The sequence below is a fragment of the Oreochromis aureus genome, linkage group 2, assembly GCF_013358895.1.
Source record: "Oreochromis aureus strain Israel breed Guangdong linkage group 2, ZZ_aureus, whole genome shotgun sequence".
In the NCBI taxonomy this organism is placed as follows: domain Eukaryota; kingdom Metazoa; phylum Chordata; class Actinopteri; order Cichliformes; family Cichlidae; genus Oreochromis; species Oreochromis aureus.
Genome location: NC_052943.1, coordinates 19,735,879 through 19,754,549, shown reverse-complemented (window position 1 = coordinate 19,754,549; position 18,671 = coordinate 19,735,879). Strand labels below are relative to the sequence as shown.

The window sequence follows — 18,671 nt, the reverse complement described above, 5'->3', positions numbered from 1 at the left end:
TACCCTGATATTATTAGGAAGATGAGACAAATTCATTCGTATCTCCTATAGGTGTTGAGAAAAGAAATACTTTGTCTAGATTTGGGAAATAATTTCTAATGAGGCTTGATTTTTTCTTTTTTCTTTCTGGTATTCATCTGACACTGTAAGCAGAGGACATTTCAACTCATGATGCAAACCTTGGTTGCTTAAGTGTTTGACATATTAGTGATGTTTACTATAAAGTGTATATTTTGGATTAAAAGCTTGATTCATCAAACAGGGCAGCAAATAACACACTGTCCTGGCTTTAGTTGAAATTATGTTGATATTGACATTTTACACCATTACTGCACCAAGTAAAATACAGAATAGGTATTCTTAGCTTCCTGTACAGTTGCTTGTGTCACAGTGGCTCAAAGGAGAGAGGAAGAGGACTTGGTTAAACAGCAGCATCACCAGCTGCAACTGGTGCATTGCAGCACCTGGTCTACCCCAGCACACCGGCTCCTGCTGTGAAGGCTCATTCAGAACACAGAGACGCAGCATCAATCACAGCTGCTCAGCCAGCTCCTCCGGCCTGTTATTCCACACAGGCCTTATGCTGCACTTACCAGCTATACTATACCTGTCGTTTTCACTCTGTTGCCAGTGTAGAAGGTAATTCCTTGATAACCCAAGCTGCTTAAAGACTTAGCTTCTTCACTAACTTTTTTTTCTTGGTTGGATTTGTTCCCTGGTGTGTAGGCCATCTCTTTTTGGCATTGGTTATCATTGAGATGCCATTGAGCAGACTTTCTCATGAAATTTAGCAACATTAGTGTGGGATTAGTTCTACAAAAAGATGCAAAATAAAGGATGTTGTAGCCATCCATGAAAGGCAAATATTTATATGATCAAAAATACCTACAGAAAACTATTGATTAAAGCATGGTTCATTTTACTCACACTTTGACCAACTTAGACTTGGACCAGCTATATTTATGTGCATACTGTTAGTCCCCAAAGGCCTGCTTTGAACCAGGAAAAACATAATCACAAGTTAGCTATGTTGTGATTTCTTTCCCTGGTAGTCTCTGACACTGAGAATTAATTTTATGACTTTACAGGTGGTGATATAAACCCATAAACCTACAGTGCTATCTTCTAGCTACGCTCTGCAAGCAGTATTATCTTAACTACAGCATAGTAAACTTCCAGAAAGTCCACCCACGCTGAAATTGCTAAATAATGTCAAAGTGCATAGAAATGGTTCCTTCTGAAATTGCTAAATAATGTCAAAGTGCATAGAAATGGTTCCTTCTGAAATTGCTAAATAATGTCAGAGTGGATAGAAATGGTTCCTTATGAAGACTAACATATAACAGAAAGAAATCACTGTTTGTAGTTTTTGCCAGTAGCTCTGTTCTCATCCAGCCCAGATTCAGTGAAGCAGCAGGCCTTTAAGTCAATGTCCTTTCCTTCACCTTTACTCAGTGTTGTTACTCATTGCTAAGTACCTGTCGTCCCAGTGTCACCAGGTGAGCTCTTGGCTGCAAATTCAGTTTTAGTTTTGGACCGAAGAGGCGAGGCCTACTTCCATGAAAGAGTGATGAAGGCACATCCTCTTAAAGAGGAACCACCAAACCGTAAAGTCCGTACAGGATCAATGAATCAACTCTTCAGGAATATTATGTAATGCTGTGGTGTTGCAGGTCTTTCAGTGAATTTTTATGTCTCAGATTTTCTAAAACTATGTTCTTTGTGTAACACATAGAACTGTGAAAACATATTTCAACAGGTGCTCTAAGTCTTTGTTGAGCTGATCATATAATTCTGGGAACAAAGGTCATTTTGGTAAAAGAGTATGCAGTGTTTTCTTGAGTAAATAGAACCTTTAATAAAACATAGCTTTAAATTATAACAAAATATAATACCGTTTGGGAGGGTGCCATTTTTTTTTTTTTTAGTGTGCAGGAAAAACCCTGATCTTATTCTTGGTGCACAAAAAATGAACTACGAGGAATTGTTAGTTTATTACAATATTGTTTACACTGTTCATACAAAACTCTTAATAATAAACAGGAAGAACATTTATTGACTAGTTGGTGTCACTCTTAAACCTCCTGTTGCTGTGTCCATCCATGGTTTGTTACCTCAATAATCCAATATACTACCTATGCAGATCTGTTGCCTTGTGTAACAAGGCTGTGATGGCGAACCCCCAGCCATGTAAACAACTACAGGGGGCATTTATTTTTAGCCCTAGAGCACATGCTAAGGACAGAATCTATAAGGAGGCGATGCTTGGCAGTCACTCCACAATAATCTATGTAAAGCCAAGTGGATCATTAAAATTACAAGTAGCTGTAATCTAAGATTCATGGTTTGTGTAACATGAGTGAGAAAGTGCTAAGTGAAAGGTGAGAGCAGAAAGGAAAATTAAGAGTGGTGACAGTGTGAAGTGTGACTTTGGAGAATGTGTTAGTATTCTTTGTTGTGACTTGACATTAAAAGAAAGACATACTGCAGGCAGGGGCTTTAGGAGCAGATTGCAGCTGGGTCATATCTGGTCAGGGCTCTGGTTACAGCACCTCCTGACACTGGGTTTTGTTCTTCGTGCTTCCTGCCAGCTTTCCTCACTCATGCCCCCCTACGTTTGTGGCTGAGAATGGTCCTTCTTTCCATTTTAAACACTGTGGCTCACCTTATCTATAGTTGTGAAAGCTTTGCTCTCTCCCTTTTCGCCTCCCTCTAACGCCAACACCACTGCATGCTAGGGAAGACTAGCCAGCACCCAGTGGATCACATGCATGCAATCTGAGAATCCAGGAGTACTGTTGATTTTGAAGTTTTACATTAGCGCTGTCCTGTGAGCATTGCTCAAGGCACTAATCCAGACATATCAATTAAAAATTAAGTATAGGGAAATGTGAACCCCAGAAACCTTAAAGTGGACCTCTCGTGCTCATTTACAGCTCTGTGTTTATGTTTTTTTGAGTCTGCTGGAGCTACTGGAGACTTTTGGTTCAAAATAATCCAGGTTGCTGGTTGCTGTGGCGTCTGCACTCATGACAAGAACTGTCTGCCTGAGATGACCATATTAAAGATGTCCCCTGATACTGATATAGAAAAAGTACAAAAAAGGCTGATAAGAAATGTTTAAAGTAGTCTGAAGCCTGAATTTTGGCTCTTCAGGGTTATGTAACCATATGCTGACCTCATTCATTATTTGAAGCTTCGTACTTGGCCAGTTTTATGATCAAAAGCTCTAACAGCAAATATGTAGGACAGTAAGTAAGGAGAAGTATAATAGGTTCCTTTTTATGTCTCAGCTTTTTCCCCTTTCAGCAGAATTAAGCAAAAATACATAGCTGATTTTCACTTCTTATCTTCCAGGCTACATGATTCCTGTCAAATATTCTTCTGTACTAATCTCCAGTGTTTCAGTTTAAAAGGATCTTTATTTCAGCAGGACATTTGTTTTTTTTTAGTCTGATTACCTTCTCAGGAAGGGGGCACGAACTGCTGCAAGTATAAAGTTCAGGACTAAACCTCACTTCTGTTTACATGTGTGAGAGGAGATGAGAGATGTGTACTTCCCATTTCCAGTTCTGCACTAAGCAGTTTCATGCTTTGTGCTTGATATTGTTGGCAAGTTCCAGGCTGCAACGTCCCTAGACGCATGACGCAGCATCTGCCTCCTGCATAGAAAGCATGCATTTTAAAGGCGTAAGCATTATACCCGTCTGCATCTGCGATGTGTTACTCCTTGCCTTTAGTGGCAAAGTAAGATGCAAAAATGCCTTTTGCAAATCAAAAATATTTAGTCAGGGTTTTAAAAACAACAAGGAAAAATGTGTTACATGCATAAGCATCTCTGCGACCCACATACAGCCCTTACGAGGCCTCGGTAGTTTTGTTTTAGCCAACAGAGCTCCATCCCACTTTGCTGAACTTGTTACTTGGTGGGAGTCGAACAGTGCCTCGTTTTTCCAGAAGAGTGGAAAGAAGAATTGCATCCATGTGGGGACAGATTTTTCAGCACTAAATGTACCAAATCTGCTAATAACCTTCTTTTCCTTGCAGAATAGTGTGTGATGATTAACTGAACAATGAATGGAGTTTCTGCTGTTCATAATTGAAAAGGTTTTCAAAGAATTTGAATTATATTGTATAATTTTTTTGTTGCACTTAAGTGTTTCAGATCATCAGATATGACTGAAATGCTGTTTTAAAATTATAATTTCATTATTAAAGGAAAAAGTTGAATAGAAATATACCTGTGGTATGTCAGTGCTGCCTTTCTTCCTGTGTAGATGAGTCACACTGTCCACACAGAGCAGGTGATTTCCTTTTTGTTATATAATAGGGTTTTTCTCCAAGTTGGTGTTTTACTGTGAAGGTAGTAGTAAAAGATGTACTCTCAGTGACATGTCATTTGGCAGGCCTATTGTCTTTCCCAAGTACCTTCTCACTCCATTAGGATAACAATTTGACCATATAGTGCCATCAGATTATCACTCCCGAGCTGAGGCAAGTTTAGCATACATCACTTACAAACATCTTCTCAATGATTGTGTAGACTGCATTGATTGTAGCCTACAGTAATAACAGTTTGACTAATGTATTGTGCATTGTGTGCTAGGGGAACACACTTTGCAGTGCATAATGAATTATTTTGAATTCAGAGTGCAAAAATTCTTTGCCTGTTGTTAATAAATCTGAAAAAAAAGCTGTTGTATATGTGTCTAAAACCTCTAAAGCATCAAGGTCAGCTAAGCTCTCTATTGATTTAGTTTGAGTTAGACTTTTCCTTTTCCTGACTCCGAAGGGTCCTTTGGGTGCGTGTCGAAACGCACCCAAACTCAAACACTTCAAACCCCCTTTTTATCTCACTTTTATTTGTGCTCAAAGCAGACTTTTTTTTTTAACTTATCAAATGTCTTTTCCCCCATGCTGCAGGATATGAAAAGACAGAGGACGCATCAGAAAAGACATCCTTAGCTGACCAAGAAGATGCCCGGCTGATATATCTCAACCAACCACAGTTCACCAAATTTTGCAGCAATCGAGTCAGGTAAGGAGATGTTGAGTTTCTAAAAATCATGACTGCATGTAAGCCTGCAATCTTCTAGCATACTTGCTTAAACAGTTAGTGGGCAACTCGAGCAGTAAGTAGAACCTAAGTTTGTCTGGTTTTGCACTCTGCAGTTTCATTTTTAGCTGCCAGCATAGTGATTTTTTTTTTCAGTCAACACATTGGCTTAAAACCCAACCAGCAGAAGGGATGGGCTGTAGGTTGTGTAACCAATCAAAGGATAAATAATGCTGGTGCTGTTGGAGCTCTTTTCTACTGGCTGAGTAGAAATGTTTTTTTCTGAACTTTACCCCATGTGCTTTACAGAAGTGCAATAAACATGGTGGAAAATATTGATGTACAGCATGACCTGAATCATTTGTGCATCAAAATGATCTCATAAAGGGATAAAGTAAGTGGTCATAGTGTAGGTGATATTTATTCAAACCTGAATGACTAATCAGAGATGTCATCGAGCTTTACTAGATATCCTGCAGTCACCAAACTGGGAATATTGGTCTTTGCTGCCTCTTTTTGTGTGATTTATGCTCTTACAATGGTACAGAGAGTGGTCCAGGGCACACTAAAACCCAGACCTGTGTTTTGACATGTATCGCCTGCTCATGCGGCTTCATGATGAACCAACAGCCAAACTTGCTTTAACCCCAAATTAACCTGCAGATTTACAATCACGTTACTCGATCATTTCCAAGTAGCAAACATTTAGAAGAATTTTCAGATCTTTGTAGCAGATACTTTGGAAATTTGGAGTAGAAATAATTTCGCTCCCTTTGCAATTCTTTTTCTGGTGTGATTGCAAAGTAGAGGTGAGAAATATCGTGATATTTCAAGAAAAATGTAACAATATTTCTGATGATATTTCTGAAAATACAGAACATTTTATTGACATTTGCAACTTCCAGGCAGCAGCACTTGTACATGCAAGTACACGAAGGGCATTTTTCATTGTTCTTTTTCCATGATCTGCTGTCAGGCAATGATGACACACTACTAATTTCAAAGCATGAATCTATTACCACAAGGTTCCAGCAGCAGTAGCATTATACACAATATTACAATATTATATCTAATGACACAGCAATACCCTGCTGCATAGATGTGAATAAATAGCAGGCTAATCTGTGGTACTTTACCTAAAAATCTTGCTTTCAGACTTCTAATAATGACTTCTGAATAGGCCATAGCTGAAACCCTGTACAGATCCACTGCTCTTGTGCTGTAGAGAGAGTTCAGGTACAGCCATGACAGCACCCTTAGCATATGATATTTGATACCTGCAAGATTTGTAATACTGATGCTGCATCAGTGCATATACCCAGTCTGGCCTGTTTATCTTCTTGCTTATCTTGGAGAAGTGGAGTGCTTTTAGCTTTAAAGGTCAAGATTGTTGGGTCAGGCCTCCCTCTGTCAAGGAGTATTACGGTTACCATTCCTGCTTCATGAACAGCGTGCTTACACAGAGACCGCTATAAACTGAGCTGGATTAGTAAATAAAAAGAAGCAAACTAGGATGGAGCCCATTGTTACCTCAGCTTCATGAGTTTACATCATAAATCAGACAACAGTAAATATGAGGTATATTTTTTATTAGCACAGTTTGTTTTACTCTGTGAGGCCGATTCTCAGTTTCACAGTCAAAAGTTTTATTTTAGTTTTTTAACTTTTATTAGTTAATTTTATTAATATCTCCATTACTTTTAGTTTTGTTATTACTTATAAAGACCATCGTCAGTGAGACAAAAGACATATTCAAATCTGCTTGGAGTACCATATGATTGATATTTGAATAACAGTAAAAAGCACTGGAGGTTTAAGAAATATGGCTTTTAAGATTGCATCAATAGATCAGTCTAAAATCAATCTCAGTCTTATCTACTGCTATTGACCGGTCTGCAAACATAATAACATTTGCTGAAGGCAGTGGCTGATGTGTGTTGTGTCACATCAACTCTGAGCCATCTGAGTGTTCAAAGATAGTAGTGATGATATAAACCCAAGACATATTTTGGTCAAAATAGGTTAGATATTAATAATAATAAATATGGAATTATCTCAGCATTGAACAGCTTGTAGATTGACTCTGTATTTGTGAAGGTTCGTCTTTGCCGGGTTTAGAAAAGATTTATTTGGGCTTTAAAAGCAGAGAGCTGATTTGTTGCTGTCTCCAATGTTGCATGGTCTTTGACACATCTTCCCACTGCTTATATGCCATTGTCCACCATCACATACATATTTCTCCTGTTACCTAATGGATCTGCATCATGGGTCTGCCATCCTGTGTTATGGTTTTAGTGGATTGTTTGTTCAGCTGCACAGTTTGTCGTGCAGATCTGGTCGTAATGGAAAGGCGATTAATTGCTGAGATGTTGACAGGCAAACGGGAGTGGCTGTGCAAACCATTTTACTGTTGAGCATTCAGGAAATGCTGCTTACTCATTTGAGAAAAAACAAGGAAAAATTGACACATGAATAGATATACAATGACATGGGTCCAAACACACAGTGACCCAGACATGCAAATTACTTTAATTGTTTTGGTATGTGTAGCTTATTTTGTCTTACTTACCCAATTACAGGAACTACTCTTTACTGAGTAGCATTTATTCTTGATATATTTGGTATTCTGTTAAATAAAATTTGAAGTTTTGTGAAAATGAGTCAACTTAATTAAATAATGCACGCGATGCCCGATTCACTAATACTTTAATGTACTGATGTGGTGTAGACACTGAACATCTCAAGGATGTAAGAGAGGAGGACATTGAGACATAACGGTTCTTTGTCCAACCAGTTTTTGACTTTATCTAAAGTGTCTAAGCAGCAGCACTTGTAAATGCAAGTACACGAAGGGCATTTTCCATTGTTCTTTTTCCATGATCTCCTGTCAGGCAATGATGACACACTACTTGGAACCTTGTGGTAGTAGTATGAATCTATTACCACAAGGTTCCAGCAGCAGTAGCATTATACACAATATTACAATATTGTCAAACATTATCAAAGCATCCTGTCTGAGAGTGCACTCATCCTAAAGAAATGATGTATTCATTATTATGCATGTAAGATATATTAGATATAAGAAGGAGATGGAGAGATTTTATTAACCTGAAAAAAGTTCTATAAAAAAGCATTTCAGAATAAAATGTTAGGTTGTTTCCTGCAGCCACTTTATTAAAAAAATAGGTTTTGCTGACATGAAAGAGAGACCTACTTATAAAAACGTGTGAGCTGGAAAACCAGTGAAGGTTTCACTGCATGCTGATGGACTGAGGGGATAGGCAGCTTCAGTGCTGTCACAAATCTGCTGACAAGTAAGACCACACAGAGTGTGGTGAATTTAAATAACTCAGAATTTGTACAATTACATGAAACTTGCTTTAAGGAAATGTAGAACACATCACTATACTAGCAGTAGTATAGTAAATATGTGAATGCCAAATAAAAAAGGTAGAACAAAGCAACCAAGACCCAAGACACGAGCTTCTGGTTTCTGGGGAAGAAAGTGAGAGAGTTAGTGCACTAGCTCTGCTTTTTTATCAGTCGGCTGCTTACAGGTGTGGTGCTCTCTGGACCCGCATCCACCACAAAACCAGGAAGAAAATGCAGATAAAAAAAAATAAGCAGAGTGGGAGGGGTTATCACAGTGCATGACAGCAATGCTGAACAAAGGGGGATGGACTCAATGTGCTGTTGCTCAAAGCTATACAAGAATTATGAAAATATAACAACACGGGTAAGGAGCCCAAAAACCTTGCACATGTCCTGATCAATTGTTACACAAATTACCTGCAGTCAGACACAGTGTCTGGGCAGCTTGTGGTTCCACTGATGGTGTTTTCCTAAATACTCTATTGTGGAATCCCAAGGCCGAAAACTTCTGTTGACAAGAAAGTCAACACATTTGCAGCAGTTTTATTTGATGCAATCTTCACTGAGATATTTAGAATTTAAACTAAAATTCAACACATGTCTGACTATAATTCTTGTGTGGTTATTCTCTGGTTAAAAGCTATGTAAACTTCTGAAAAAGGCAGAGAGTGCATCTTTTAATCTAGAATAACATCAAACCAGATCAGACTGTGTCATAACTGTGATGCAGCTTGTACACGTGAATGCTGACAGAATGAATGTTAGGATTTAGAAAAAGTTTTCAGTCAGACTCAAATGCAAGATGCCACAGAGGCAGAGAGTAAACAAAAGATCTTAATGAACTCATGAAAAAAAAAGATGCAGATAGGGTGTATATTTTACAACTGAAGGGTCGGGATTAGGCTTTTAAGCTTATTTATTGAGTGTCATCATCTGGTCTCTCCGGTCTGAGTCCACAGCTGGTTAACCTTGTTTCTGTTTGTGGTCTCTGGAAACATAAATGGCTGAAAACTCCATAATGTGCTCATAGTAGCAATCATTAGAGGTTTTAATGCAGAAGGAGACATTAATCATCTGCTGGCTGTTCCTTAGGTTGCCCGCCTATGTTTGTGTGTTAGTAAAACAATATGAGCACTTGCCATATACTGTAAACAATACTGTAAATGATGCTTAAACGTGCTAAACACTCAATATACACAATACAGTCACCATGATGTCAGCTTATTTTCAGATGTCTTTTTTTCTGGTTGTCCTGTTTTTCAATAATCAAACATGGACTTTCAGAATTAAAAAACAATTTATTTATTTTTTACAATTCTTCTATAATTTTAATATTCATTGACAGCCTTGTTAACTTGTGACTTGGCAGTCACAAGGTATACCTGCCCTGAAGCATACCCTGCTTTACTGTTCTAATCTACGCTAATGGGGAATCTATATTTAAAAAAACAAAAAACAAAACAAAAAGTAACCATACCACTGTGTTAAGTAAGACTTGGAAAGTAGCAGTTCAGACTATGAACTGTTTTCTCTTTAATACTGCAGGATCTTCATCTTGCTTTCTTGAGCCAACTATTGTTATTAATTAGCACTCTTTAATGAAGCATGATATTATGTGTAAATAAACGGCAAAGGCATGGTTGAAAATTTTTAGCTGTCTCTTTTTTTTTCTTGTAACTAGCACACTAATCTTATTCAAAGATTAAAAAAACTAAATAGGTTTTCATAATAACATTATACTCTGGTGGAAATGACTGATTTGTGATTGAGTAAAGGAAGTGCTCCTCTCATATCTTCTTGATCTCAGCTTACTCCCAGGAAACAAAATGAAGGATCCATAATCATCCATTAAGATGTATTATTGGAAGTTACTCTGTGTACAAAGGTAACCAGAGATGATTAGGCATATGCTCTGCAGCTTACCCCCATGAGATCAGAAGGTTTGAAGCAAATAAATCACAGAGAGCATGATGCATCCCCAGCCACACTTTCTTTGTATCTCAGGGGCAGACTGTATAACTATACACTGTAGTGCTTAGATGTTTAATATCCAAGGGACTTGCCATGTATTAATTTATAGGTACTCATGGTAATCTTTTAGCTGTATGATGTATGGCAAAATATTTAATAAAGTAGCTCAAGTGTGTGATCGATGGGTAAAATACAATTAAAAATTTCACTAAGCAGTAAACCTGATCCTTTTAAACTTTTTTACTTAAAAAACAAACCCTGAAATTACAGAAATTCAGCAAATCAGATGACGAGGACGGACGCAACAGAATATGGTGTGCAAGCAAAACCCAGGTCTTTCTTTCTTTCTCAATCAATCAGACAAACAAACAAAGGGACACAGAAAATATTCTTGCTCCACTTCTTTGTATTTGCATTGTCTGACTTGTTGGTTGACTTTTTAGTCTTAGTTTCCTCTGATGATGATTGTAATTATGTATAATCATGACAAACAAAACTTACTTACTATGTACCAGAATGTAGCAACTTGGTTTCAGTTTTGTTTCAGTGTACAGTTGTTGTTTTAGCCTGTTTGTTGTGTTTTAAGGAAGTAGGAATGTACAAATCTAGCTTTTTTTTCCTGTTCTGATTTTTATACTAAGAGTTTGGCTTTGACTACTGCATGCTGTCATTTGGAGTTGTGATAGTTTGTTTCTTGTGTGCTGACAGATGCAGGTGAAGTGAGACAAAATTAATCGAGATGAAGATGACAGATGATTATGTTACCAAATGTGTCATAAAAAAACGAACATCTTTCACTCCTCTTTTCACAAGTCTCTCTGAGTCAGAATAATGAGAGGGGAATTTCAGAGACACCAAAGCCTCATCATCTAAACTTTGGGTAAAAAAGGAAAATTGGGTGGCTTTGAAATGCCTCCGAAATGCTGCTGTTTGTCTCTTAGCTTCCAACTTGCTGTGTTAGCTCTCCAGGTAACTTGCTGCTGTGGCATTGTGAGTGAACATGGAACACCATAAAACTGAATTGTACAGGGTGGGCCATTTATATGGATACACCGTAATAACATGGGAATGGTTGGTGATATTAAAGTCCTGTTTGTGGCACATTAGTATAACTTTATTCTTTCATGAGTTATTTACAAGTTTCTGACCACTTATAAAATGTGTTCAATGTGCTGCCCATTGTGTTGGATTGTCAATGCAACCCTCTTCTCCCACTCTTCACACACTGATAGCAACTCCGCAGGAGAAATGCCAGCACAGGCATCCAGTATCCGAGGGTACTAAAGTTGCGTTGAAAACCAAGCACACCATTGTTTTTCTTGTGACATTACCGATAAGTTTGATGTGTCACATGGCCCTCTTCCTGTTGAAAAAAACAAAAGTTGTATCCAAGATGGCCGACTTCTAAATGGCCACCATGGTCACCACCCATCTTGAGGAGTTTGCCCCCTCACATATACTAATGTGCCACAAACAGGACTTTAATATCACCAACCCCTCTCCAAAAGTTGAATCTGTTCATCTGGACGTAGCGTTTGGTGGGAGAAACGTTTCGTCACTCATCCAAGTGACTTCTTCAGTCTCAGCTGACTGCAGGTTTCCCCAAACCTTATAAACAGTACATTTGCATAATGACTGAAACCAGCCCACTGAAGCATTGTAAGATGGCGACAGATGTACCCTTAGGCCCCCTCCTCGATTCAGAGATGGTCTTTCCCTTTTCACGTAAATGGCCTCCTTGCATGCTGTGATTGCAGCCATTCCCCAACTCTCTGTGAATGGTACTCATGGCCATTGATCAGTGTTCTTTGATCAGTGGGTTTTGGTCAGTGATTGTTGATCAATGGTCATGGGAATTTGCAAAATTATGATTAAGGAACTGACCTCACAGCCCATTGTTCCTTCAGTGGGCTGGTTTCAGTCATTATGCAAATGTACTGTTTATAAGATTGGGGAAACCTGCAGTCAGCTGAGACTGAAGAAGTCACTTGGATGAGTGACGAAACGTTTCTCCCACCAAACGCTACGTCCAGATGAACAGATTCAACTTTTGGAGATTTACTTTCCTGGATGATTGAGAATGCATCAAGACATCACCAACCATTCCCATGTTATTACGATGTATCCATATAAATGGCCCACCCTGTACTTAATACCCGCTCAAAACCCCACTTACAGGTTACCCAGAGATTTTAATTAGTTTCACACAAATTGAACGAAGTATATGCAGTCTAAGACCAAGTATGAATGAAAGAAAGAGTTGTTCTGATGGGTCTTTGTGTCTGTGAGGCTGGTATCACACTGTACTGCTGTCAGAACAATGCCTTTATGTTGCTCTCTTGCTTTGCCAGACACATGCAGTGTGTACCAGGCTGGCATGATGACAGTTACTGTGTTTATTTTTTTCATTCTTCTGTGCTCCAATTCAAAGCTTGTCCGCTTTTCGGTGACTACATTGTGCTTCTGGGTGTGCTACAAGTGAAATTGCAAAAAATATGCTTGTCATCTATGATTCAGACTAACAGGAGGGAAACAATGATATCACTGATGTTGAACTGCATATGCTCAGTCGTTGCACTGTACTTGCTGATATTCTGCATGTGTATGTCTAAAGGCTTTGGTCTGTGTGTGAGTAAGCAAAGCCCTGCCAGTGGCTTGGCATACATCAATGGTATAAATCTTCTCCCAAAGTGGCTGCTCTGACTGACCCTTTAACACAGCTGTAAATCAGACTGCTGGAGGCATGACTTTGGGTCTGCTGATGGCTCCACCAGCCTAGCACCAACTCCACTGCAGTGCAGGCAACTTGGCTCAGATCTGCCAGGAGGTCTTTATGACCCGACTGCCAGCTAACTTCCTCCTCCTAATTATTCTTTACGATCACTGAGTCCACTGGGCTCTGCTGTTCATCAGTCGCACAAACCCAGACAAGTCTTTGCATTGCAAAAGACTCTTGTAGAATGGGTGGACGGAGGGGCAAGGAGCTGGTTAATGGAATGCAATTGTGTGTCCAGGGTGATCTAAATATATGGCTTCACAACAAGTACAGCTAGAGCATCAACATAGTGCATTTTGAATCAAACAATCAATGTGACTGAAGCGCAGTGTTTAACAAAAGTATTATATTATCTGTTTAAGAATTACAGCTACTTTTTTACATAGATCCCTGTTTTTAGAGGCTCAAAGGTAATTGGACAATTGAGTGACAATCAGTTTCATGGCCAGCTGAGGCCTGCTAGATTTTTAGAGTTGGACTTGATTTGTTAGCTATTCGTTGGAATTTTCAAATAAATTTTCAAAGTGATTTTAAGGAAACTCTGGGGCGCCATCATTAGACAGAAAAACAAAGTAAACATATTGTTGAGATACCAAAATCTCTAGCAATGGCCAGATCAACATTCTGGTACATTCTTAAAAGTAAAAGAAGGAATGCACTGGCCATTTCAGCAATACCAAAAGACCTGAAAGAGGATAGACGACAACTAAAATGTATGGTCGTTATAGCATTAGCATGTATGGCTTCCATTGAAATTGGGTAACTAGTGTGACGATGTTACTGTTGGTAAAAGTAGCAGGATCAGTTGTGATCTCTGGTCAGATTCTGCCAAATGCTCTCTGAGTTACTGGATTTTTACAATTAACCAATGTTTTTTTTTTTTTTTGTCTTCTGTCTCTCTTTCATATCCATGTTGGCTCCCTCTACCCACGGCCTTGTTTTCTACTTGATCCGGTCTTCAGCACAGCAAAATATAATGTCCTCACCTTCCTTCCTCGATTCCTTTACTCACAGTTCAGGAGGGCAGCCAATGCCTTTTTCCTCTTCATTGCACTCCTTCAGGTAAGATGTGGTGTTTTTGTTGTTAAGCTAAAATGTTAAATCACCTCTAATCAGTTTCCTTTCTTTCCATTGAACTTTTTTATTCATTTTTTTCCCATGTTTTTCATGACCTAGACTTCACTTCTCTCGGTCACGTCTGTAATTTCATATGCACTGACACAAACATACACGCAGATGCAGTACTTTATAGAGATCCTGATCATGAATAATACATGTAATACTGTGTGTGTCTGCTTTAAAAGGAAAACAGATTTATCTACAGGCTCATCACAATAGGCCTCGTTCACTAATGTGGTCATGGAAATGTTCTTACAGGGGTACACAAAGTAAGTTCTTAGACGTTATTATCAGATTCATGAAGTCTGCTCAGCAGCATAGTAGTGAATCAGAATCGATAGGGCTCGTGCTAGCTGTCTGCATACTTTCATGCTTCCATTGTTTTCCACTATATTTCAAAATAATGAAGTTGAAAAAAGCATTGCACCTATTATTTTCACAAGCGGGAAAAAAAAGGAAAAATAGAAGAGGGGAAAAAAAGCAGTGGTTTGATATGTTGATATGTTGATTAGAAAATGCCAGGTCTTTTAAGCTAAGAACTCACTGTAGTTACTGGAGAAACATCAATAACTGGGATATTGCCAAGAAATTTGAGTGTAAGTGATATCCAGCAAAAATGCAAGCCTGTTTTTAATAAATACAAAAGTGCATATACACACACTGAGTAATGGCAATGTTTAATTTGGTAAACTTGTTGCAACATTACCAACTGGTCATTTTGATAACATTGTTCTGTGGTTACAAAATACCCCGACCGCACATAGACTAATCTGCAGAACAACGTAAAATTTGTTTTACTGACATAACTATTACATAAACAAACAAACAAACAAGGAGGCTGTTAGTATATTTGGTTATCAAATGTAGCTTTTTTAGAATTTAAATGCGACCCTACTCTTTTTTTTTTTTTTTTTTTTTTTTAATGTTAGTATTACAAGATTTGGAATATTAAGCTACTGTAAGAGAAATTCACTGTACTAAGCATTAAAACTGATGTGTGATCTCTGTGTTGTGTGTAGAGTATTTCATTTCTTTTTTTTCCCCAGATTGTGTTTTGTTACTGTTCTGTGTTCATATACACCAGGAATTTGTGTGTGAAAGTTTCGTATGTTTTATTAGGTTTAAACACAAGATTTGTGTGTACACGCTTTGTGAATGGGGTGCAGCGATACTACAGGTTTGGACTGTGCCTCGGATGACTCTGCACTGTGCCGCTATGAAGTGCAGGAACTGCGTTGTGCTTTAACTTACACACACAAGTAGTGAATAAGAGCCACACTGGAAAATGGGTCAGGGATGATATGGAAATCTTTAGCCATTAAATTTGTTTAAAGAAACGAGCTTCTCCTGGGAACAGAGTTTCACTTTCTTTCTCATTATCAGCTGTGGTCATGTTTTGATTATTTCCCAACAGTAGCCACAGATCTCAGCATTGCTGGCACTGCTTTTGATTTAGCAGAACAAAGGATTTCTTGCCCAGAGAAATTTGTAGTGGATTGCTGCATAAGACAACATTAATCCCTTTTGAGAACTTAAAGCCTCGACCGCCAATTATCTCTACATGATTCAAAGAAGCTGAAATCCATATCTCAGGTGTTCAAAGCTTACCAGGAACGATATAAAAAAGTGGACCAAAGGAAAGCTCAATAGCACTCATTTTCTGTCTTCACTGATATTCATCCTGACAGACTATCCCTTGTTAATGAGAGCTCTAAGGATGGGAAAGGACTCAGTCCAGTGACCTTGAAGTAGCTGCTTTGAACAGCAGCCAGTGCGAGTCTTCGTTACCTGCCCTGTCGATGCTGCGACCTTGAATAAAACATCTATGCAGATGAGAGAGACGAGAGATCTATTTCATTCAAGTTTCCTTCTAGCGGTGTAACAGGGACTGTCTCATGAGGCCCGGCTTGGCTCTAATTATGCTGATGTTTGGCTGTTAATTTCGAAAGACTTGGGTAGCCAAAAGAATTAAACATTCAGGGGTAATGAGAGAATTATAAAGGTACTAAGAGAGTTGTTTGTGCTGGATGTAACCCAGAATTTGCATCTTTTGTCTTTTGAGTGGGTTAAATAATAAATCAAGCCAATAAACCAGGCTAATAAAACATGAATTCTGGTGCTAATGTTGATATCAGCAACTATCTGTTTTTTCTGTAACATGCGCATATCCAGTGTGAGAGAGTAACAAACTTGCAAAGGATCACAATTTATTTAATTCAAAAGGTTTTGGTAGTTTAGGGTGACTCTTTTTCTCCTGTTGAGTCACCTAGCTGAGACAAGATGAACAAGATAAGCTTTTATTTTCAGTTACTAAATTTGGCTATCACTGATTACTAAATGAGCAAGTTGAGATGAAATGGTTGCTGTGCCTTTCCTGGTTGGCAGTAATTCTTTTGTCTTTCAGCGCCGTTCAAGAAAGTTCAGTTAAATAAAAAGACACGTTTCTTCTTTTTCAACATTTAGTGAAACCACTATTTTTACAACGACTGCTAACTAATCGTGTTAAATAGTCATTATGTCAATAATGACCAAAATTTTTGTGACTTTTTCGATAGTCGAGCACAGAAGTCAAGCTTCAACTGAATTTCTTCTTTTTGTGTCTCTTTTAGCAAATCCCAGATGTGTCTCCCACTGGTCGCTGGACCACTCTGGTGCCGCTGCTCTTTATCCTGGTGGTGGCTGCTGTCAAGGAGATCATTGAGGATCTGGTAAGACTGGCTTCGAATATTACACTGGCATGGGCCCAGTCTGGCCCACTGCATGGCTTTGGAAATGTGGAAATTACAAAGATAAAGGGTGTAAAGTTTAGACTTTTAAGTCTAAAACCATGGGCTATCATACATATACACTCACTTTTTTGCTGTAGGTCCACAATTTAAAAAGTTTGGTTTCCAGTTAATGAGCTGGCAGTAGATTTTTGGTGATTTGACCTATTTATTTCTTAAAGTGAAAGCCCGAAGAGCCATGCTTATGTGTTTCATTGATTTTGTGCAGCAGTGTTTCTTAATAAAGTCTAAAAACTGAGGTGTATTATTGAAATGGCTTAAATCACTACAACTCCAAACGCATGGCTTTAGAATGGTATTCCACAAACCAGTGACTCGGGTCACAGTCACAGTGGTTAACGTCCATTATTTGTATGCAGTCGTTGCTTGAGAGCCATCACCCACCCGACCTAGAAAAGCATCATTAATGCAGGAATTAATAAATGCACATCAGCAAGACCCTGATTAAAAAAAAATCATGCTGTCAGCAACTATCAAAAGGCAATCAACATACTTCTGAAGGCCAAATTTGCATTTGGTTTAAAGCAGCATGTGCAAATCAGGTATCGTATGGAGCTCCCCATACGATCCAGACAGTACAGACAAAACTATAGGTGTGTATGTAGTGGGGCTTTTTAAAACATGTTGTATTATGCAGTTTGTGCATAAAAATGTTAAAGCTTTTCTACATGCATGCCTTAATATGTTGCACCAAAAATGTGCTAACACAACCTACCGAAGTTCAGTTGCCTCAGTAAATAAAATTCATCGAGCAAAATCAAAATTAAAATAGTCCCGTCCCCTTTGCAGGAGTTTGTTACCGTCTTTCGCTTTATGTCATCTGTTTTCTTTGAAGCATGAATCAGGCAGTGATGGTTATGTGACCACAGCAGGAAACACCCCAACATGTGTACACACACACGATTGGACATCTCCGTGCATACACACACACTCACTTCAGAGGTCACAGCTGTGCCTTCTGCACCCTGAGTACTCATTCAGTCAATTAACCTAGATACTGAATGCTCATGTACAAAGGCAGCTAGTAGCAACAAAACAACGGTCTGCCTAAAGCAAGCCTGAGCTGTTGAACAGATGCTTGATATGTATTTAGGATGGAAGATTGATTTGAATGGTTGGTTTTGTGTGGTTGAATCTTTTTCGAGTTGAAGTTGGAAGCTTCAGTGCACGTGTACTGTGGTGTAGTAACATGATGCGCTCAATTCCAGACAAAGTGAGAGAATGTTGCATTTTACTGTATTGCAGTGACCCTGCAATGCGATCCTCTGTGCAGGTCCCAGCGGAGAGTTTTCTCTATACTATTAGCTGCTATCTCGTGCTGAGGGAAACCAGCGCAGCACTTTCTCTCCTGGCCTGTTGTGAAAAACATGGGAACAGAGTGGTGATGACTCCGTCTTTATCGCTGAAGGTCACCTGCGCACGCGTCTGCTCCCTGTGCTGCGCTGTCCCTCACAAGTTGACCTGACAGGGCAACATCGACCCCTGACTTCATGAATCATGCACTATGGACACACACTGCACAGCACGTACTTTACCTTGTTGCTGGCAGCCTCCTCTGCAGCAGCAGATTCGGGATGTACTTCGGCTAGCT

The 18,671-nt window shown here is 38.9% G+C and overlaps 1 protein-coding gene across 5 annotated transcripts in view; it reads left to right on the top strand.

Moving 5' to 3' along the window:
• atp8a1 (ATPase phospholipid transporting 8A1) overlaps positions 1-18,671 on the top strand; it is a 107,676-nt gene that overhangs the window by 13,785 nt on the left and 75,220 nt on the right. For all 5 annotated transcript variants that reach the window (XM_031741474.2, XM_031741477.2, XM_039620431.1 and 2 more), the window contains exons 2-4: positions 4,924-5,038; positions 14,138-14,237; positions 16,904-17,002. In XM_031741474.2, coding sequence (XP_031597334.1) covers positions 4,924-5,038; positions 14,138-14,237; positions 16,904-17,002 — 314 coding nt within the window. The remainder of the gene's footprint in view (positions 1-4,923; positions 5,039-14,137; positions 14,238-16,903; positions 17,003-18,671) is intronic.